We start from the raw sequence: 24267 nt of genomic DNA, 5'->3' as shown, positions 1-24267 counted from the left end.
ATTACCACCTCTCTGCCAAGAGGCTTTCCAACAAACCCAGGCCACAGATTATCAATGACAACAATTCCCAAAAGCCTGTTGAGTCATTCTGCTTCATGCCCACTGCTGAATCGTGCTAAAGGGAGTGCAAATTCTTCTCCCAAAGTGCCTTCTTTTTCATGGAACTGTTGTGGTTGCCCCAAGTATGTTAGAGTAATATAGATATTGACCCAGGACAGTAACACCTGCAAACACCTTATCTGTAATAAAATCAAAATTAAACTATTTTACACTCACACTGAACTGAGGCTGAAGTAATCACACACTGATGGGACACCACACAAAACACTGACACTGTCAGCTTATTCCAACTTACCATTGAAAGGCATTGTAATGGAAGTAGACCAAACCAAGGCCATATAAAAAGGCAGCATTCTGTAAAGGAAAGAAACAGTGTTTAAAACCCAGATAAGAGCGAGCTTCCAATATTTTATCCATCCTTTGATATTCTATTTCCATTATAAGACAAATATATTTAAAATTCGCCTTGAACAGGAAAAGCCAAAAAGAAGCAACAAAAAGATAGGTAGACACTAAAAAAAAAAAAGTAGTGGCTCTCCATGGTCACAAAAAAAGTGGCTATTTTGGTGGAAGAGTAACCACAATATTCAAGTACTTTTACAACAGAGAAACTGATGTGCTCTGTTCTACTTGTACAACAGCAGGGAAAGAAATGATGGAGTAGAAATCTTTGGCAATTTAATATAATGAAAAAAAAATAGTTTATGACCAAGCACCATTTCATAGTCACAATGATTTATACTCACATAAAAGAAAACAGAGATGCACATTCTAATTTCAGTGTCTAATGTAGAACACTAATTAAATGAATCTGAAAATATGCTTAAGGAGATTTCACTTTTCTGAATACCAAAAAATATGGACCATCAACTTCAAACCTACGACAATAATACTTCTTCATCATTAATCCAATTTCTATTTTCTATCCCTCTATTTGCAAGACGTAAAAACCAAGCCAAAACAACAAAAACCATTCCCCTTCTGGAAACTCATTTTCCCTCCATTTTCTTTCCATATAAACTATGACTTACTTCCAAAGTGAAATTACTAACAATATTTAATGAATGTTTAACTATCCAGTTTCACAAATAATTATTACATATTTTCTAAATTAGGAAAAATAAAAAAAATTTCTTTTTCTTTTGCAAAGCTATGCCACAGCACATTTCTTTTTAATGGGCAGAGCAATTCCATTATTTGCAGGAGACATTGTACATGCTGCCTAAGACACATTTTTAGGCTTTTCTCATATATAATTCTGAGACACCAGGTACACATCCCAAAGCTCTGACACATGGACAAGAGCTGGAATTTCAATTGTTAAAGACTGCATTTCAAGATAACCTCTCTGCCACTTGCCTGCAGTTCTTTAACAAGTCAAATTTCTAAGGAGTTTCACAAAAGGAATACTAATCATGACTTAAAGCAAAACCAAATATAAAAGTTATAATCAAGTTTTTCCTACAAAATAACTGGTAACCAGAAGACAATTCAAAGAGCAGCATTCATCAGAAACAGGATCCAGTATGATAATTTCATTATCCTTCATTTGCATCATCTAAATGCAAATTAAAACCAGGGGGAATGTCAAAAATCCTCTCATGAATGCAGCTGGATCACAGCTTCAGCAACAGCTTCCAGGAAAATGCTGTGGTATGAGCAGATACTACAGGAACCAGAGCACTGGAAGATGTTAACAGGAGGAGTGCACAGGGAAGTGAATACACAATAGAAGAGGACACTTTAATACTACTGCAAACCCACATTCCTGTTTAACTGAATAAAAGCACAACATGGACATCATAAAGATAAAATATCTCCAATTCCATAGTCTGTTTTTTTTTTACATGTTCCAAGTGTGTTCTGGCAACAGAAAGATCATGAAGAAGGAAGGCTCAAAAGCTGAGCACACATCATGCCCTGACTGAAAAGTCATTTTAAATGAAGAAGTAAGAGAGATTTTCATGTGTGCAATATGGAAGCCTACAAAATATCCCCTCCAGGAGCCTTCACTATCTTCAGGCCAGCTCACTTTTTGAGACAGAACTTGACAACAGGACTGTCCTGTGTCCTCTCTGATATTTCAAATCTCAATAAAGTTTAGATCATTGTAGAGATATAAGAACAACAGTGATCACAAAAATCCTTCACTGTGACACTGCAAAATTCAAACAAAATGTGCCAGACAACTAAAAACTATTCAATTTGCAAAGAATTTTACTTCCTCTTATGAAAGCTATTACAATTCACAGTCCAAGAAAGTAAGAGATTCAGAAAAATCTCCCAGATATTTTGATTTTAAGGGTTAAGCAACTTTCAAGGCACAACAGAACCAAGATGCAAGTGATTTATCAAAATGTAATTTATCTATCAAGTTCACATAAAGCTTTCAGATGGTCCTCACAGCACTACAAATAAACCATCACTGTTCTGTCCTTTGTCCTGTGCCTGGTTTTCCCATTTTTTCTCTCCTTCTCCTTAGGCCCTAAGTCTTTTGAGACTGACCTTAAAAACATCTTAAGCTGCTGCTCTCTTCTCAGTAAAAAACAGGGCAAGATTTAATATTTGTACCTGTAATACTTCACTTCAAATGTAAAGATGCAAATTCTGAAATGTCAGTATGGATCATGAATTTATCTATTCTGAAATACTATAGTTCTAACCATATCTATCACTACGTATGAACTGTTTGTTACATTAATATATAATAAGCTAAGATTAAAAAGTATCTTTTAAACTGTATCTGAACAGGGACAGGACTCACAAGGGCTGCAAGACATCACAGTGTCCCAATGTGTGGCTGCACCTTCCCACAAAGAATTCAAGGAAAGATACACATAAAGTTCATTACTTTTGCAGAATACCATCAAGTTCAAAATGCAGTCAAGTTCCTACTGGCAACAGCCACTATGAAATGCCACCACAGCTTAATGCAGATCAGCACCAAACAGAGTCATCACCCAAGTCTCCATCCACAAAATGTTCTTTTCAAATCCTAAGATTCTGTTTACCAGGAACACACTTCATCTTAAGAGATCAGTTTTTAGTTTCTTCTATTAGTTGTGACAAGTTTCTCTCAAAGAAAACCATTCCATGTGTTCCAGTAAAGACAACTCCTGTGATTTAGTCCCTGCTATAAATAGCTGTTGAGGTAAGATTTAAGGCCTTTTTCCTCCAAACATTTTTAAGTAAGAAGCAGAAAACAAAATTATCTTATTACAGTCCTTTCCTTGAACTTTCCAACAATCCTCAACATTTATGAAGATCTCATGCTAGCAAAACACATTATTTGGCTACTAACTTCTAATTTCATTTTTATGTTATCAGATATCTAATTTCACTAGAATCTTGAGTGAACATAAGATAGAAACCCACACAGATGTGCCTCAAACCTGAAGTTGACTGCTTGGGTTTTTTTGATTCTACAGCCATGCTACACACACAGACAAATACGAAACGATATTTCAAAGCTGACATAATTTACATTTTCTATGAACTATTGAAAAATATGAAAATGCTTCATACCAACCACTAGATGGCTCAAATACCTCTTTCCATTTTCCACGCTTACGCAATTTAAGGAAATTGTCAAGTTGATATTGTGCAGTCTGCTACTTACATGCACTATTTAATGCTGAGCAACTTTTCAATTTTATCTTCTAAAAGAGTGTGGTATACACATTTTGTCAACAGGTAACTCAGAAGGCAAAAACGTATTTGTGGGCATCTTTTTATATATCTGGTGTGAATAAGATATTGAAGACTTTTTGGTCTTTTAAGTGATCAAGGAAAAAAAAAATTCACCAATGAGAAAGACTCCACCCATCTCACAGGCCTTTTACTGAAACTCAAAGAACTGGTTTACAGGCTCTTTGAAGCAGAAGATGGTGGAAACAGATCCTCAGCATTCCATGGGTTCTGTTCTCGAGGCATTTCAGGCCAAGCCCACACAAAGCCTTTTTCTCCACCTTTGAAGGGAGCAGCCAGCAGGTCCCACAGAAATACATCAGCCCAGCCCAGCAGTGACAAACACAGGGGCACAAAAATGCACCTGTCCTGGCCAACAATGACCACCCCACATTCAAATCACAAACAGCCATCTTGGACTTGGTCTACCCATGTGTGGCTTCCACATCTGGGTCCAGATGTTTTCCACTAGTAATGTACTTATCTGCCACACACAGTTGGACCCTGTTACAGACTCCAAATTGGTGTTTTATAAACACAGGAATTCACTCAGAAGTTACGTTTGCAAATGAAAATCTGTTAAGCACATCTAGAGGGCCAGAAAGTAGACAAAAACATTAAAAACTCAAAGTAGTCTCAGGGCAGCATCCAGCCAGGTCCTTGCCATTTAGAAATGAAAAGGAACAGTTTTTGCCATAGTTCCCAGCACTGCTTTTTCACAAACATTCCCTAGCACTGCCTCTCTCATTTGTGCTGACACAATCATCTTCAGAGTACTACAGCCAACTGGATGCCAGAAGTGATCTGAATTATTAATATCGATGTAAAAAGGATTTTTTAACCGTATCAGTTTCCCAGGCAAGTTCAATTGTGGACCCCCATTAACAACAGCATCAGCACAAGTAAAAGATTGGTACACAAGTAAAAGCTCTTTAAGCCTACACTGCTCCCACCAAAATATCCATCGAACCTACAGTCAATTTTCAAACATCACTGAAATCAAAGTCACATGTAAATATTTCACTTCAGAGAAAGCAAGATACATGGGTCAGTACAAGGTGGATAAAAACATGAGAGAACTTCACAGCGTCCTGCCAGCCTTCTTCATGCAGGTCCTTAACCAGTGACACACACAGGCAAATGCACCAGTTCTTCTATCCATACATATAAATATCTCCAAGGTGAGTGCCAAGAGGATGGTGCCAGACTCTTTTCAATGGTGCCCAGCAACAGGACAAGGAGCAATGGGCATGAACTAAAACACGAGGAAGAACTTCTTCTCATTGAGGCTGGCAGAGCTCTGGAACAGCTGCCCAGGGAGGGTGTGGAGTCTCCCTCTCTGGAGACATTCCAGACCCATCTGGACACGTTCCTGTGTCACCTGCTCTGGGTGACCCTGCCTTGCCAGGGGGTTGGACTGGGTGATCTCCAGAGGTCACTCCAACCCTGACTATTCTGTGATTCTTTGTGACTTTATGGAGAAGGGCCAGATGTAGATAAAATAAACCTTTCATTTAATTAGAAATCAGAGTGTATCCCACCATACTATATAATAACCAAAACAGGAGAAAAAAAAGTTCCCATGTAGTTGGTTAGTGAAAGAAAAACTATGGAAAAAAAGATGACATTCAGCACCCTTATGAGAGATCAGTGACTGCTTTTCACTTGCTTACTACTGACAGGAATCAAAAAATCTTTGATGACATCTTTAGCTTGCCTCCAGCAGGGTCTGACTGCCCAGGAGCCACTGGAGCCCTGAGCCCAGCCCACATCACACCAGGCTGCACAAGACACATGTGGGCAGGCGGCCACTGCTCCTCAGAAAACATAACCAGGAAAACAAGGTTTTACAGCTTATGTCACATCCTGTGGTCACAGGGTCTCTTGGCCACCTGTTCAAAGCAAAAGAACAGTTTTTGTGCTTAAATGTGTGAATATGTTCATTTCTTTATTGAAATTCAAAAGAAAAAAAATAAATATGAAGTTTTGACACTGTGGTGCTTAATTCTTCCTCCTGACACTACTCAATACATAGTAACAGCTCTCTAGAGAGTTTGTACCAAATAAAAAATTCCACTTGGGCCCCTGTGCATAAACAGCTCCAGGCCCTTGGGAGCTGACAGGCTCCAGCACAGAGATTATACGTGCTTAGAAGAAAGAGGGGAAGGTTCAAATAAAATTTGTTTAGATTTGTATAAACATGAAAAAGAGAACTACCTATCTATAAGTGCTGTAAGTTCCAACCACCTGCAAAAATACTATGATCCCTGTGTGTATGGCAAATTAGGATCATTACTTTTGTCATCTTCAAGTTTTATAGCAGCTAAAAAATCACCACATTTGTATAGGATTTTTAAATACAGCTATCTCTAACATGCTTGCACGACTCTGCTTCTGGAGTAATAATCTCAATATTCCAAAATTTTTGTTACTGCGTGTGTGTCTGCATCCCAGCAGCCACGTGAAAGCAAATAAAATATAATAGTCATTATTCCTGTGACAAATACATTCTGTCATATGTAATATCTTGGTAAATAGCTACAAAGTAATTTCTCATTTTCTTGAAGATCTTTTCTGAGAGTAAATATTGCCAAAATACACCTACTACTTCCAGAGGAAATCTTTCTTAATTCATAAAAACTACTTTTTTTTAATATGACAAAAATTCTTACTAGAAGTTAAGCAGAAATAAAGCCAAATAGAAATCAAATACAAATTCCACACCATCTACAAATTGTGAGGTTTTTTCCCTTTGTAAGTAGTACCTAGCTCTGAAATTACTATGCTGTCTTGGCCATCCTACTCATCTCCTCTTTAGGAAAGACAGTACATTTATCCTTTGCCATTTCCCAGCAGTGCTGCATTTCCACATTCCCTGCAGCTCCCCTCTGAATGCAAACTACTCTTTCAGCTTCTTGGGAACATGGCAACCCCACCAAAGCACTTCTGTCTCCACATTTTTACTCATGGACTGAAACACACATGGCAAAACCTGTGTGAAGAAGCTGAAGTAGGAGCCTTGTTATCATCCAAGTGGCTTTCCAGCAGTAGCTGTAAACAAAAGCTTCCTGACATGCAGGGATGGACAGGTACATCAAGACAAGACTACTGGAAAATTACTGAAACCCACATGCAGTAATTAATTCAACATGCATTCATTATTTCAAACCATCCTGAATAATACACTGTGTTACAACTACTTTGGAGGGAGCACTGTCCTATGAAAATGAGAAGCTGACAAAACAACATTAAGTAACTCAGATCCTGTTCACTGATGATGGAATCTATGCAGTTTTGCAAACCATGTATTTCTTTACCCATAAATAAACCTAGGGCCATTGGCAAAAGAGACTTCTGATCAACTAGTGTGCCTCCAAGTTTGTCACACAAACAAACAGGCAAGCAAGTGTCTAAACTGTGATCATTGCCATGGGCATCTGACTTATGTGCCTTAAAATATTTCACTTAATGTAAACATCTTCATTTTTCCCTTGTATTTTCAATAATTTAAGTATTTTAACAGGAACAGAATTTTTCTGACATGAATCAACTGAGCAAAGGTGTTATGCAACACACAAAGGATTAAACTCACCTTGACAGATATTTTATACAGATGATTCATCTAACCAAATTTAATACTCTCCCTACAGATTCCCTGAATGCTGTTAACAATCGCAAAGCTTTCAATTTATTTTGTATGATACATGACTTTATGAAAAAACATCCCCCTAACTCCAAACAGAAAGCCATTTTTGACACTGGATGCTTTATAACTAAACCAATGTCTCCAATGTTTGCACAAAAAGAGACAATCTCTCTGGAATCACCTAGTCCAAACCCTCTTCTCAAGGAAGGCATAACTACAGCATTCCTAGGATGATGACCAATTGGGTTTTGACAGCCACCAAGGACACTAGTCCCACAAACCCTAAAGGCAATCTTCTCCACTGTTCAATCATTTTCACAATTAAAGAAATAAATACATTTTCATGTGTTTAATAGGAATTTTGTGTTTTCAGTTTGTGCCTGCTGCTTTTCCTTTTTTTGACTAGCACCACCAAGAAGATTCTGGCTCTGTTTATTTGCAAAACTGGGTAAGACACTCCTGATCCTTTCCAGGCTGAACAACTCAGCTCTCTCAGCCTCCAGTCCCTGCATGAGAGATGTTTCATGCCCTTACACAGCCTCATGGCCCTTTACTGGACTTGCTCCACTATCACCCCACTCTATTCTATTTAGGAGTCCAGCACCGGACCCAGAACTCCACATGCAGCTCACCAAGGCTCAGCAGAGAGGAAAGATCACCCCCCACCTTAGTGGCCACGGTTTTCCTTATGCAGCCAGGATGCCACTGGCTGCCTTTGCTGGCTCATGGTTGTCTCATGTCCCAGGACACCCAGGGCCTTTCCTGCAAAGCTGCTCTCCAGCCTGTGCTTGTGCACTGGACTGTTCCTCCAGAGATAAAGGACTTGGCCTCTGTCAAACACCAGGAGGCTCCTGGGGCTGTTCAGCTCCCTCTGAACAGCAGCACAACTCCACCACCTCTCCCCAGTCTGGTACTGTCTGTAGCCCTGCTGAAGGTGCACTCTAGCCCGTAACACAGGTCACTAACCCAAGGTGCTAAAGAGCACTGGTCACACTCTCAGCCCATGGGGTAAACCACTAATGGCTGGCCTCCAGCTGGACTTTGTGATATGTCCTGGTTTTGGCTGGAATAGAGTTCATTTTCTTCTTAGTAGCTGGTGCAGTGCTGTGCTTTGGATTTAGGATGGGAATAATGTGCAGATGTTAATGAGTGGTGCTTGCCCTAAGTCAAGACCTTTCCATGTCTCAGGGAGGCAGAAGGCTTGGGACAGCTGATCCAGACTGGGCACAGGGACATCCCATCCCATACAAAGTCACATCTAGTATACACAGAGGAGCTGCCTAGGAGGGGCTGATCACTGCTCAGACTGCTCAGTGTGTGGGGACCAATTGTATTGTTCAGTGCTTCTTTTTCTCGGGTTTTTCCTTTCTCTCCTTTGTGTTAAAATCATTATTATTGTTAGTATTACCATTAGCATTACTGTGTTTTAATTCGTTTCACTTTAAATAAACTGGTTTTATCTCAGCCCACATGGTTTTACCCTTTCTTTTTTCCCTGATTCTTCTTCCCTTCCCACCAGGGGGAAAGGAGGCAGTGAGCAAGTAGCTGTGTGGTACTGAAGTTGCCATCTGGGGTTTGACCATGACAGATCTTGATCACAAACCTCTGAGCCTGGGTGAGCCAGTTTTCAATCTACCACACTGACCACTTATCTAGTCTGTATTTCATCAGTTTGTCTGTAGGCACATTATAGGAACAGTGTGGAAAGCCTTACTAAAATAAACACAAACAATATCTTGTGGCTCTCATCCCCTCCACCAAGTTACTGACTGTGTTGCTATCAGCTATCAGGTTCATTGAGCATTATTTCTCTTCACAAACTCATGGTGCTTACTTCCAGTGACTTGCCTGCCCTGAATGTGCTGGAAACAGCTGCCAGGATAATTTGCTCTTATCACCTTCACAAGGATGGAGGTGAAGTTGACTAGCCTGTAGCTCCCAGGATCTTCCTCCTTGTCACTCTTAAGGGCAGGAGTGAAATTTGCTTTATTCCAGGCCTCAGAAACCTTCCCCATCACCATGAGCTTAACAAGATAATTGAGAGTGGTCTCTCAGTGACAGAGATGAGCTCCCTCAGCACTCACTGACATATCCCAGCAGGTCCCATGGACTTGTAGATTTTTTGTTTCAATTTTCCCAAACTTGATCCTCTTTTGAGAGCAAATCTTCCTGGGTCCAGACCTCCCAACTGGTCTCAAGGGCCTTGAAGGTGAGTCCTACCAGTAAAGCCCAAGGTGCTAATATGAAGTACCTCCATGTTTCCCATATCCTTTGTCATTTGCTTTACTTAGCAGCAGATCTGCATTCTTTCATCTTCCTTTTGCTGCTGATACACCTGCAGAAGCTCTCTTGTTGCCCTTCATGTCCCTCACCAAATTCAACTCCATGTGGGCTTTGGCTTTTCTTATGCAATCCCTGGATGCTTGGATGATCTCTGTGTATTCCTCCAAGTCATCTATCCTTGCCTCTGCCTCCTGTATGCTTCCTTTTTGTGCCTGAGTTTTGTCAGGAGCATCTTGTTCAACCATGCAGGATTCCTTTCCTTTTTACCCAACTTTCCTCAAGTCAGTATGAACCTGAAGAAAGTTGTTATCAAAAACAAATGTGGCCCAAAGAAGAGGGGTTCCCCCCATCAAGCTGTCCTGTAAGTACCTCCTTACTGTGCCAATACCCTTGAGGTGGGGCCCAAATACTGATCAGCACAAGCAAATTAAACACTGAGCAGGTCTTCTCATCCTCTGCTTTTCTTTGGTGAGTACTGCTCTTAATTCATACTAACTAAAGGATTTAGCTTCCCTCTTTCCCATCTAGATTTACTAACCTCAGAAAAACTGAGATCTCCTCAAATATTTTCCAAGTACAGAAACTAATGCTGGCTCATTTGTACACACAAACATCTGACTGAAGCATCTTTTTTGGACTATGACATCTGGACAGTTCATTGAAATGTTTTATCTTCTTTCACATGGCAAGTGATCATCACCATTTGCATCCATCATCTTCAAAACATTTTATGAAGTAGAACTACTAGCATGGAATTTTCTGTCCTTGATTCACCATTTTTCCAACCCGTTCCAGCAAAGATAGGAATCCCACTGAGTTGACAAGTAGCCCCATTATTTCCCTGTCAGTTTCTCACTGCTGGAAAATCACTAGTGTTGGAAAAGAGCCTTACTATCATTAATTACACAGCTGCTCTACCTCAGGCACTCCACAGAAAATGGGAGTGGACAAGCTGAATATACTAAGGCATGAATGACTATAAAGAGATTCAAATACGCACAAACAGACCAGCAAAAACCGAAGGAAAATAACCACAAAAATTAAATGACAAAACTCTCTCTGGTTGCTCCCCTTGAATCCTAAACCACATTATGCTGGGCAGTAACAAAAACCCAGCTGAATCTGGAACTCTGCTTAATGGAAAAATTCAAAGGTTAATTTTTAACCAAGTCCCCTAAGAATGCTGTTGCTGCTTTTATGTTGTTCTTTCCAGCTGAGTAACTCTTGAACCTGTTAGCTGCCTTCAAATGAGTTTTAGAGAAAGCAAGACTTCTCAAAGATGAAAAACTGGAGGAATGTCACTGAAAATGCCTGTTGGGTAGGAAAAAGAACCCCCAAGACAAGGCCTACTTTCAGAAAGCACATAGAGCTTAATTATTCTCTCCTCTTTGGGAAAAGACACTTAGCCCAGCACACAGCTTTAAATCAAGCATGTGCTTTTCCTGCTCAGAGATGCCATAGGAAACAAGATGTCATTCAGGATGCTTCACCAGGAAAACGAGAGGAATTTCAGTTTGTGTGTGCTTACGTGGGAGAGGGAAGGACAGGAGGTGTGAAAGGACAACAGACACCAGCTCATCATTGCCCAGGCTTCATTAGCTCCAGCATAAAAACAGTTTGTTCTGTAAACCGCAAACTGAACAAAATCCCATATTTGGAACAAAATTCTGAGTATCTGCTTAAGAAAAAAACCTTACTAGCTGTTTTGAATCTTGACTTTATTTTTCATTAATCAGTTACATCTGAAAAATTTAAGTGTTATCTGATAGCGTATTTTGGGGTATACATTTTATGTATTCTTACATATGTATCAAAAATTTAAAAAAGAATGTTTCAATTTTTAAAGGTTTGTTTTAAGAACTGAAATGTAAGATCATTGATTAATGGTTGCTAGTTAGGGATCAATCAATTATTACTGAAAATGATTGTCCAATTAAGACTGTAGTTGGTTAAGTAGTGATGGCTAATTGGTGTTCTAATTGGTGATTTGCTGTTTTATTTGTTAAAATGTACAAATACTTAAAATGGGCTACAAGAGCCAAGGCAGCAGGCCCACATGACAGGCAGCTGGGGGAACAGACTGGATGGCCAGCAGCCAAGAGCAGAGCAAAGCAGCTGGGCAGCCCACCAACCATTCCCACAGAGCATTTCAATTCCATCAAATCATCATTTCTTAACAGAAAACTGTACCTCAGTAAATTTTCAGCCCACTCTGAGAATATATAGACTAGTGAGTTTAAGAGCCGTCAGTTTCTAAAGGCAAAACAAACCAAGAAAAAATACAAACAAGCCAAATGACAAGACACTTCTTTCGCCCTCCCTATCTCTGCTTATTCTGCACTGCAGCTCTTTCCTCCTCTGAGCCAGAGCTCAGGTTGCTTTCTTCCCTCACTAATCCCTCTTCTTACCATTGCATCGCTGCTGTACCTGACTTTACTTAATCACTTCTGTCAACAGTTGAATTTCTGAAAAATTAACTCTGACAAACTGCAAATGGAAACACCACGACCATCCTGGATTGGGAACTGAAACCTTTTTAAATCCACTCGTGTTTCTTCACTTCTGACTACTACCTCATCATACTAGGTAAGAAATCCCTCAGAGTTGGTAGCTTGAAAATCTTTTCCTCTGGAGCAGTTTATTCCTAAACTCAGCTGACAGCCTGAAGGAGAAGAGACAGGAGGACAAGAAGAGGGCAAATTAACCAATGCCATCATATGGGGATTTTCTCCTCCTCTGTTAATTCAACATCCGTTTGCAAATCTCAGAGGGCTCTTATTTTAAAGACACCTTGCTGAGTTCCACAAATTAATTTCACATTATAATTGCTGCTCCTTGGTGTGACTGGACACCTCCTTAGGCTTGCAAGAGTCAGCAGAATCTCCTCTGCAAACAGTTCTTGAATAAGGCTTTAATAATTTCTCTGAAATTTCATTCTTCTGTTCTGCTTTAGAGAGGGGGATGACTGGATTCTAGAAAAATGTCACACTGAACTATACTTATCCTTTACATAAGACCATCCTTTCCAGTACAGGCTTCCATATTGTTCTTTATTAAACCAAATACTGTTTGGGCTTTTAACTTTTTCTTCATACTTTACTTTTTCTGCTGCTTAGGCCAGTTCCCTCAAGACCATGAGCTGTGAGATAGCAGATACAAACACTTTCAAATACTACTGTTTAAAAATATCAACATGCCATATGAAACTGAACTTATTATCATAAATTTCCAAAATCTTTTTCTGTACTCTAAATCTGTACCATTCAACATTCAAAATTTATCTTCTGTTTTGCAATACAAATATTCATTTTCACTTCCAGTCATTAAAATCATTATTACATTTCACTATTATTTTACTTAACTTTCCCAAGATTTTTGATCTTTTACATGTGTTTTTCACAGAAGTGTATACAGCTTCCTAATGGTTCCACAGACTGTCAATTATACAGAAGTTTTTGTGTCACTTCCTTAAATACCTGCTATACAAAACCACCACATCAACCCCACATTTACAACTTTTCCATAACACTATCTCATATACACCAATTTACATTTCTTTTCTTAGATCAAAAAATGTGGGGTTTTTCTTTCCCATCTTTTCTGAACATGTGATTACTATACAGTGTAATCTGAATCTACCTTCTTATTTAGAGCAACATTATAAAAAAAAAAAAAAGAAAAAAAACTTTACAGCTTTTTCACACTTTCTTCTGAAGTTCAGTTGTCTATTATTAAGCAATTTCAGGACCATTTCACAACTGAAGATATCAACAATGAAGTAAGTCACATGAACAGAAAGACAGTTCCAGGCCATGAAGACAATGATGTGAGCAGCTTCATAAACCTGGGATCATCACCTTGTGGTCACTTAGCAAATCTCAAAATGGGAAGGCATAATCATCCAACCTGGAAATTATCAATTTCTTTATAGTACTTTGCTTAACAAAATAAGAAATTTGTCTCCTAAGTCTACCAGAGAACAAGTAATAACACAGGAAGATTATGGGAATTAAGGCTACCTAAATACTGCTCTGCTAGAAAGAACTCCCAACATAAAATACAGAAAATTTACTCCTTGGGAGATAAACCACAGCCTGCTCTGGCAGACAGGGAACACGGCAGGCAGGGAGCCTAAAAAAGTCTCCTCATGGTCAACATCAGGGCAAAGAAGAAAATAGGAATTCATTTTCTGGAAGGTCCAATTTGTGCCTAATGTCTTCAGAAGCATTTAGGATAAGAGGTTTTGTGTTACTTCTCTCTTTTTAGTATGTTTTCAACATTACATTTGATCATCTTCTTAAACTCAATCACATCCACTTTAGGATGTGCTTTAGAAAGTCCAGGCCATATTTAATTGTTTAAGGTGGTAATTACTTATCTAATTCTACCATAGTCTACTTATCATTTTCTCTTAATAATACACCATGTCCCTCAAGCACTTTTAAACCTGTTTAGTGCCTTCACTATGTGTCTGGTGTCCAACAAATACTTTTCAGGCCCAAAATTCAGATTCTTTTTGGTAAACAAAGAGAAATCTCATGCTAATAATCTGTTTTAAGTCCTTTCTTATTTACCTGCATTTAAGTGAAGTAGGTGTTTCTCTATCAAGGATTTTGTCTTAACCTGGCTTTATGAGATCTGTGACTTTCTTAGACACAGTCATCCCACCCTTCATCCTCTGTTTCTAGAAGGCAAATTTACCAAAGTGCCTCAGGAGAAAATCAATTCCTCTGGATTTAGCTGGGTTTGATAGTCCAGACCAATGAACTGTTTTTCATCTCACATTTGACTGACACATCACAGACAGGAAATTTTTTTCCACTAAGGACAGAGTAATCCCTTGTCGACATGGCAGATTATTTGGGACATTCTTCCCAATGATTACAAAATGTTGACCACCTTCTTTTCCCAGCCAGAACAATGAGTCACCAGGGACAAATCTGTGCTTCAAGACACTGCTCCAATACTTCAGTGACTCCCTGGGTTCCAGACATGTAATAAAGTCCTAGCCCTGGCACTTGCTCCTGAGCTTCAATCACCAAAATCTCAAAACACACACATCTCCCAGTTTGTATGTACAGGCTGTAAGACTAAGGATACACAACCAGAATTCCAGGGGAAGATAAAAAATAATCAAGATTCAGGAGGTTAGTTAACTGGGAACACAGAAAGATGCCACAGGAATTAGGAGCCACATGTCTAGCAAAACACTGGAATTAGGAAAACCACTGAACAGAAGCCTGCAAAAAAAAAAAAAAAATCCAAAAATATCAGTTGTGTTCCTTCAAAGCCATTTTAATTTTGTACTGTTTTTCCAATCAGCACTTAATATTTACTCTCAGTTTAAGACAAGTTGCTTTCCTGTGACAGCACCCATCTGGGTTTATCTTGACCTCACAAGTGACATTCATCATCTGTTTGCTTCATTTTGCTCTTTAATGAAAGCCCAGGTCAGGAAAAATCACCAGCAAGCAGAACCTACAGGTCCCCTCTCTACAAAAGACAGCATTACAGCCATGGTGATCCAGGAGAGACTCCCAAGGAATCTGTCTGACAACAATGCACAGGGCAGAAAGTTTAGGAGAGAAAAAGGCTTACATTCCTCTGAATCTCACTCATCCTGAATGAAATGAAGTGCCTTCAAGACAAGCTTTTCTTACATGATTCAGACAGACAGAGGGCTCTGTTTGCCCAGATTTTGAGATCAAAGCCAGAACTGAGACAGGATTATAATGCTCCATTACGAACTAGATGGATGATTTAATTTATATTACTGTATTTTTATGGATTTCAGGGGGAGAGAATAGATCATGTACTGAAATTCTTGATTCTCATATAGCTTCACAGAGTAGTTCTGCTCCAGACAACAACCAATGATTACACTTAATCAGAAAATCACCCAGGTAAAGACTCTGTCAGCAAATGGAAACACAACTACCTGTAGGTGATCCTGGAGGGAAGGGATAGGCTATCATACAATTCAAAAGTAACACTGAACTTTTAAAATGTTGCTGTTGCAGTTACATGTAAGGGTAACTTCATTCCCTTTTCTATCAATATTTTAAGCCTCCCCCTGGCAAGAATACCATCCTAACCTCCAGTGATTTGTGGAGATTTTCAAAGGTTTCTAAAGCCAAACAAAATGTCATTGTATTTAATTGCTCTTAATGGATTTTTCTTCCCTGAAATTGTTCATCTGCTTTTTTGAAACAATTTAAACTGTGAGTCTGCAGCATTCTGCAAAACTAATGCAACTTTCCATACAACCAGTGATACAAAACCTTCTGAAAGATGCAGCAGGCATGAATTTTCTACAGCAGCTGACAACAGAACAGAAAACACAGTAAATTCCAGCAGGCCTTCTGTAAAGACACTCCCCCTTCTCTGCCACCCCTATAGGTTTCCATCCCTTAGCTTTAACAAAATATTTCAGAATTACAATCAGCATATCATCTTATTTCCTTTCTAAACTGCAGGTAGGACTGAAACCCATTCCCCTTTACACAGTGTTTGCCAGGATTGGAATCAGATTTTCCAGCTTGTTTTCAGAAAAAGTTCATAAAATTCTGATTACATCTTTAAGATACCTGGAAACAGATCTGTGCCTGACCCCAAAAATCAAGAGTACAATAGGTAAATAAATGAAATGGAACCCAATATTCTTTGGGAGGAGAGAAAAAACAAGACCTGAACTATTTTTAGAAAACATGTTAAACAGCATCAGCGTACGTATCAGTTATGATGTCTACTAATACAGCTTTATTGCTGCTTTTTGGATGACCCTGAGAATTCTGAAGAGTCTAAATTAATGCTTCAGTAAGAACAGTAAGTAAAACTTAATTAAAAAAAACTGAATGAGGGAAAAAAAAAGAAAAATAGCTACATTTATTTCAGAGCACAGTAATGCTCAAACACTAATCTAAAACCATTTTGAATTATCTGCCTTTTCTTCAAAGCATGAACTTATTTGCCTCACAGGCTGCTCACAGAGTCTTCAAGGAGACCCCAAGCTCTTTGTCTCCCCATCCTCCCACCTGCTGCCTTCTCCATCTATCTGCAATAGATCCACTCACACTTCCACCACTCCTCTCCCACCCACACCCACCACACGGAAGAAGCTGAATCTGCATCCTTCAGAAAAGGAGGAAAGGATGCAAGCTCAACACTTCAATTAGGTATATGCTTGAAAGAGTATTTGAAAAACAACCGAGATGCCAGTTCCAGAGAGAGCAAATTCAAAAACACAGATTTGCAAAATAAAGCAATTCTTTTCTGAAACTCAGCAAACATTTCTTCTTTTTAAAGAACGGACCTTGAAATATGAAAGAACCCTTTCTGAAGAAAAGCCATTCATTAATGAGACACTGTATCATGTTGTAGATCAAACAGGAATCTACAAACTAGAAATATGAAAACCAGGGTGATGGGTTTTGTTTTAACCTTTCCATGCAAGAAATGAGCAATCATACCGAGTACCAAGTCACTTGCCATTACTGTGGCTTCTGCAAACAACAGGCTTTTGAACAAGCATCACAAGCATTTCCAAAATAATTGTTTCTATTTAGAAAAAGAGACATTTGGTCACTCAATGTTATCAACATTCAAGGATTACTGCTGCCTGCTGGAGATGCATCCCCTGTTGGAGTCAGAATGTTCTACTCAACTACGAACGCCTCTCTCCAAGCATTCCCAACTGATGAGTTTCTCCACTGCCACACTTCAGCACATCTAATATTTCAGCATCCCGAATCCTCATCCAAGGGGCTGAAGAAGGGAAGCATGCTATTAATCTAAATACTAGCACATGAATGATGACAGTTTTTATTCTGCACAAAGGAAACTTCGGCAGCAGGAGAATTCATCGTGAATAAAAAGCTTTTCTGAAGAGACTTTTCCATCAATCCTGATGATACTTGTGTTATTTCCACCCAAAGTGTTAGGGCTTCTAGATAGAGATCTCACATACAGAGGGACAAGAGAAGCATTCCTGCTGAATTTCCAGGGTGAAGTCCCCATTAGAAAATGTAATGAACACTGTCTGGAAACAAATGCCATTTCCAGGGTGAGGGGAGAGTGTTCCCTCTGAGATTCTGTCTTGCCTCCTCCTCCTCCTGACATCAGCAAATTTTTCCCCAAAACACATTATTTCCTCTTTAACATTTTCACTATATTAGGTATTTCAAACTTCTGAGTTCTTATAAATCCATTGATTAAAAGGGATGAATAGATAAATGAATGAATGCACACTAAAAACAAAAAAAGAAAAAAATCAGAACTGCAGGCACTGAAATAACATCTTTTTTCTAATTTAGGGCAAATGCAAAATATTTCTAAACACAGAGTAACATGGTTGCTCCCTAAAAACATCTAAAGCTTGTGGGGACCCAAACAGGAGCATGGGATTTACATGCAGAGGGGAATTCCTTTGTTTTGTGTGATGACAGTTAATAAAAAGAGACATTTAAAAAAGCTAATTAATCAAATTTATCATGAGGTCAAAGACAACATGTCAAAATTTATTAAATTCACCAGTCATATTCTTTTAAGATTTTACACCTTGTCTTGATACCTTTCAAGGAGAGGGAAGACACCCTCTTGTCATAATTTCATTACATAATTCATCTAGTAAGAGTTCATTATCAGATCCTTGTACAGTTCTCCTGTACACAAAATTGGACATGCTGCATTATTTTTCTGTATTAACAATTATCATATTTTGATGAGACTATCTAAGAATTCTGTGTTTTAGCTGCAAGAGGGACAGAATTTCAGACACATACATACCCACACCTCCCCCACAATGTACAAAACCCTAATCTATGACTCTTAAGATTCATTATTCCTTAAGAAATACCTGGATGAACATATGTTCTTTTTGAAACAAGAAATCATTTGTGCTTTCCTCTAATTAAACAGCATGAAATAACAACACATTTGCTTCTTAATCTTTCTTGCTGGCATTAATTTAACAACATGTTCTACAAAAAAAAAAAAAAAAAGAAGAAGATAGTTTTTTCAACTTGTCTGCTTTACTGACTTTCAAAAAATTACATTTATTTTTAGCATGCAACACTAAAACGTCTTTCTTTTAAACCCAAATACAGTTATTAATTTGCTCTATTTTTCTTTGTGCATTTACAGACAACCAAGTATTATTGGCAACGCAATCTCATTACCTTTCCAGCATTCCAACATTTCCCTTTATTTATTAATAAATTTCTCTGAAGTATTTTGAAGGCATATACCCTTCTACCACTCATTAAGAGACAGAATCCCAGCCTGGATAAACATAATTTAGATTTAAAAATCCTAATTTTTCACGTCACAGATTAATCATACTAACTGATCACAGCTATGGGATTGCTGACATAACCCCATTTACAGTGTTACCAAAGCTACCAAGCACTTCAATAGAGGAAAGAGTTTATAAAGTGAACAATTCACAAATTTAGCCCTTCATTTAGTCTTCATACTCCAAATTTCTCTTGGGTCTTCATCTTTTAACAACTCTTCAATCTTTTCCAGTATCTTCTAAAATGCAATTTCCATCCATCGTGACATAGTAAAGGGACAAGCTCATGATCGAAATGTACCAAGAATAATCTTTAAGAATCTGTTACTAGGATGATGCTGTATCTGCTGCATTTCATTTCTCCCACTTTTTGTTTTGCCAGTGTATCTCAGGATCAAAGTGAAGTTTTCACCAGAACTGCTCTCATCCACTACACCTCCAAAACCTAATTATTATGGAAAATATGCTCTCTTCTATTTTCCATCAGCTTTTCAGTAAAAAACTTTGTGCACTTGCTACATCCTTTATTACTGTAAACCCCTTTATTTTGTGGCAATAAATTGCTAAGTTATCACCATCTGCAGTAACAGCTACACACACAAAAAATCTTTGTTGTTTAATTACTGAGAGGGGAGTCTCCGTCAGCTTAAGTCACTCTTCCCCTTGCCAGGGGCTCTCCAGCAAGGTCAGGGCACAAAGCTCAGTTTTACCAGCTGAAGCCCTGTTGCTTTTGCTCCACACTAAACATCCCTGATTTTTATTATCAGTTTATTTAGCTCCCTGAGTGATCCTCAGTGCTTCACACACTATTTTCTTGTTCCTTCCTCAAAACAGAGACCATCCAGGCCCTTTGATGGAAAATTATACCGGGCTCCTCACCCAAATACTTAAATATCTTCCTTGGATTTTTCTTCTCTCTCTTTTTTTTTTTTTTTTTTCTCTTAATTTGTAATCTCTCCCAGTGTGCCTGGTGAATTTACAACACAGAGGTCACAGTTAGGGAGAAAATCAGCAAAAGTCTCAGTTCAGAATCCACTCTGGTATTATCCTACACACACCTTCCTCCCTTCTCCCCATATGCTGTTAGCCCTAAAGTTGGAGTTTTCTTTTCATTCTAATTCTTAGCAAGGCCAGAATTTTCCTTCCCCCACATCCTGCCATTCTTCCTTCTTGACACATTTTCCTCTTCCTCATATTATTTGTTCAATCTCACTTGGCCTTACAGATTTTTCTCTCCTCAACCTTCCCCCTCCTTTTTTCTTTTTATGGACACAATCACTTCCCATCCTGTATTATCACACAGTATCAGACTCAGACTATTCTCAGACTGCTTTCCACAACAGTCTCCTGGAAAATGCTTATCCCCATTAAATCCCATAAAAATGCTTTTTACCTCCATTATGTTGACCCACTCTCATCAGCATCTAAAAATCAGGACAAAATTAACTCTGTTTTTCATTTTCTTTTCCATAACACATAATGTCATCATGCTTGTCTCTCTCAGTCTACAGCAGAAGTCCTGAAAGTATTATTTTTCTGTTGTACTTTAAACTTTCTCAGAACATAACCAGAATGTCTTCATCAAGATCCTTCAAGTGAAAGGACTGAAATGCAAAAACCTGCTTTAGTGAAAAGTGAGGGGTGGTACAGAATCCCATGTGCTTCACTGACAACCATTATACTGTCAGGCAGAATTAAAGAGCATATAGAAGGTATTATTAACATCTCCATGCTTCATAGAGACACTGAATATTTATTTAATTCCTGACTTTATTTTTCACTTTCTGAATCTCCATTTCCTCTTTCTATTTATTCTACTCCTACCCTGTCATTTTGATTTGCAAATACATCCTGAATTGCAGGTTTTTAATGTACCCATGTGTAGGTCACTGCTGTATCTGCTAGTTCCTTTTGCAATGTCTTCATCTCAGCAAACTTAACCTTCAGTGAGAATTTTTGAAACTTGCTTTCCTGATCAGTTTTTCTCAATATTTCTCTGATTAAGCATCCTCTGATCAGATTGTTTCTTTTTGCTTTTTCTGTATGTACCCTGTGTTGCTATGGGGCAATAATTTATATTAAAGCCTTTTTATGTAATTGTAAAATGTTGTTCTCTAAGGATCCTTAAGGGGAAATTTATCTCTTTTTACAGAATCACCATTTTCTTTAAAATAAAAGTTTCAAAAATCTAAGGGCATGAATAAAAAGCAGTGTTAACAAATCATCCTACCTCTCCAACTCTTGTTCCAGGAGAGTGTCTGCTCCAGCAATTTCTACTGATCTTATACAACTGCACTGTTTCAATTAATCCAAGCATTTATAGCTAATTAAAAAATAATGACATTTTTGATGAATTCTGTTAAAAAAACTACTTGGTTTTTGAGTTTACAGCAGAAAATAAAACAGTTGTGAGTCAATGAAGTGGAAAATTGCTGTCTTCTAAAGGATCTCCAAGGTGCAAAATGTTCTCTTATTTGCTGTTATCAGTATGTCTAGTAATTGCTTTTTGTCCAACTGTTTATAAAGGGAGAAACAGACTTACAGTCTGGAGAAAAAGAGACAGCAAAACAGGCAAAATTAAAGAACAATTTTTAAGAATTATTTTCCTTTTTTATAGCATTAAGAAGTATACCAAAAAAGCCATTTCACCAAAAAAACCAGAAAAAAAGTAGAGGGATGAAAAAAATGCTGCATAAAACAATTAAAACAAACAACAGGTCACACTTAAAAACTAATATCTGTGGTCTTTAGTTACTTTAGCTCTTTGGAACAAAAAAGCCTTTCTACTAATTACAAGGGTTTTAGCCAAAAGCTTGAGAAATTTCTACATAGCTCTAATTATAGAACAGCATTTTAAAATACTACCTGGCACTCAAATACACTTCAGATCAACATAAAAAGGAGTGTTATAAAATTGCTTTTTGCAACAAACAACAGCACAGACTGAGATCTCATCCCTCTTCCATGATTAGCACCCACATACACAACTGAATTTTCCTTTGGCATTTGGCTTTCTGAAGAGAATTTCAGGTCGGGGGATTTTTGTTTGGTTTTTTGTTTGTTTTTCTGGTTTGGTTTTTGGAAGTTTTTCTCTCTGTACAGTTTTGGATTCTTCTCAGTTTTATAAAGATTACCTGAGAAAAACGAGGGGAAATTGTCACATTTGTATATATATATATATATATAGCCAGAATTTTGTTTTCAAGAATAATTTAAGAAATAAATATGAAAAAAGGTAAAAATTTAGACAGTAATTTATTCTACTGTCCAGTAAACATAGGCAGGGGAGTACCAAACAGGTGATTTCCAGAACTAAACTCACACCTCACCTTGCTGCAAAATTATGGGATTTACTTCCCCCTCTTCAATTTTTCCATTTTTTCTTAACACAACCATTCAGTGTTCTACAGTACAGCCTTGCAACTGTAAGTTCAGTTTCCACAACATCTGCACTGTAACATCCACTGTAATACAGAATTAGGTCTTTGAAAACCCTTCCTGGGGTTTACCAAACCTCTTTGATGTTTTCACCTTGTCCACATAAATGAAATCTTTATTAAAGTGAAGGGTGATTAAGGCCATTTTCATAAAATGATAACGAGTTCCTGACAGATTTACTTTCCTTCCAGGCAACTTTCCAACAAAAGTCAACAGCTAACAAGAATTCTATATCTGAATTCATGTTGGAGGATGTAACTCACTAATTAAGTGTTCCTTAAACATTTCAAGGAACATTCAGACTTCCTGACTGATCCACTCCAAGAACTGCTTGATAAAGAGATACTACACTTGAGTGTAGCTGAATAAATTGAGGTCTCTTTTCTTTCTCAGGCACCCTCGATCCAAGGTCTAGCATCCTATTCCAAAGTAAAGCCTGCCTTGAAAGAGAAGTAAGTCATTCTCACAGTAAAGTCCAACATTTTAAGATGCATTTCTAAATTCTGTACCTTGTCAATCCTTCAATTTATTCACATGTGAATAGAAATGTTCAAGTACCTGCATACTCTCTGTTAGTCTGATAAAACACACTTTTTTATAAAGAAAACTTAAACCAGTAGGATGCTATTCTTTGATGAATTAACACAGAAGAATGGACTTCAGCAGTGCTGTTGCCATGTTCCTCATAACTTGTCCACAATCTCCTGGATTTAAGTGTCTAGAAATCTTCATGTTCATTCCCCAAGCACAGAGATGTCCCTAATAAATGTTCAATCACTTCAGAGAATCAGCATAAAGGAATTTTCTGCTCCCTAACACAGATGTAACCAAAAGGTTTTATTTATTCAAAGTGTGTTGCTACAACTGCAGGCACACAATCCCTAACTGACAATTTGTGAACACTCACCTACCTACAAAGGTCACAAATCTTTAATCAAGATTATCAAACCAGACAAGGGCTGCAGCAGCAGTGCCGCGTCTAAGCAGAGATCTAATCTAAATACTGGATAACCAGGCTCTTCTCTCAGGAACTCTCCCATGAATCACTCTAGTGATGCCTCTTGGAGCCCCAAATCTGTGGAACAGGGTTTTTGGGTATCTCCTGCCCTGGACAACTATGTCAGTGCAACAGATCCAGATGTTTTATACACTTACACCCAATTCACTCATGCAATGGAATTTCTCTAGGACAGCCCTACCAAAACTCAGGTATTATATAAAAGAGTTCAGTATGATCAAGTCCATTATAATACAACCACAAGATGATTAAAATAACTTCCTACAGGTGCCAGATATCTGCCATCATGTTTGGATAAAATCAGGAATATCTTACTCCTTGTTGAGCTTCTAATCCTGCCTCCTCAGAATATGTCAAAGCTGATAACCATGGCAGACATTTACACTTGATATCTTTATTTTCCCAGGAGCATCAACATCTACAAATTGCAGTTCTAGCTGTTGTCTCCCTCTCCTGAACTGCCCTTTGTATCCGTTCATCCCCCACAGTCCTCCTCACCTCCCCCAACACGTTGACACAGGGGAGTTTTAAAAGGAAATCAGAATGAAGTACATTGCACAGAAGGGAGATTTATTTTAGCATTTTAGCATAGGCACATAAGAAACATGGAGAGAACTACTTGAATGCAAGAATGAAAGTCAGATTGGCTTTTATGCAAGTTGAGATATTTCAAGTCAAATAATTTCAAGTCAATTTTTTTTAAATGCTGAGTTGAGGTAGCACAGAGCCTTTGACAGTAGTCAAAAATTGCAGAAACTCAATTATTTTGCAGTACATTTTACATTGATCTGTGAGTGCCCAAAGATTACAGCAAAAGATGGTCTACTCAGGAGTATGTGGCAT

The 24267-nt window shown here is 38.2% G+C and overlaps 1 protein-coding gene across 9 annotated transcripts in view; it reads right to left on the bottom strand.

Annotated features, from left to right (window-relative positions):
• KDM6A (lysine demethylase 6A) overlaps positions 1-24267 on the bottom strand; it is a 151432-nt gene that overhangs the window by 78464 nt on the left and 48701 nt on the right. For all 9 annotated transcript variants that reach the window (XR_009485499.1, XR_009485500.1, XM_059840013.1 and 6 more), the window contains exon 5: positions 356-414. Coding sequence is in view for 7 of the 9 variants with exons in the window: in XM_059840013.1 (XP_059695996.1) it covers positions 356-414 (59 nt within the window). In the remaining 2 variants the exon portion in view is untranslated. The remainder of the gene's footprint in view (positions 1-355; positions 415-24267) is intronic.

The sequence above is a fragment of the Haemorhous mexicanus genome, chromosome 2, assembly GCF_027477595.1.
Source record: "Haemorhous mexicanus isolate bHaeMex1 chromosome 2, bHaeMex1.pri, whole genome shotgun sequence".
Taxonomy (NCBI): domain Eukaryota; kingdom Metazoa; phylum Chordata; class Aves; order Passeriformes; family Fringillidae; genus Haemorhous; species Haemorhous mexicanus.
The sequence above is the reverse complement of the archived record's forward strand: the minus strand, read 5'-3'. Positions and strand labels throughout refer to the sequence as shown.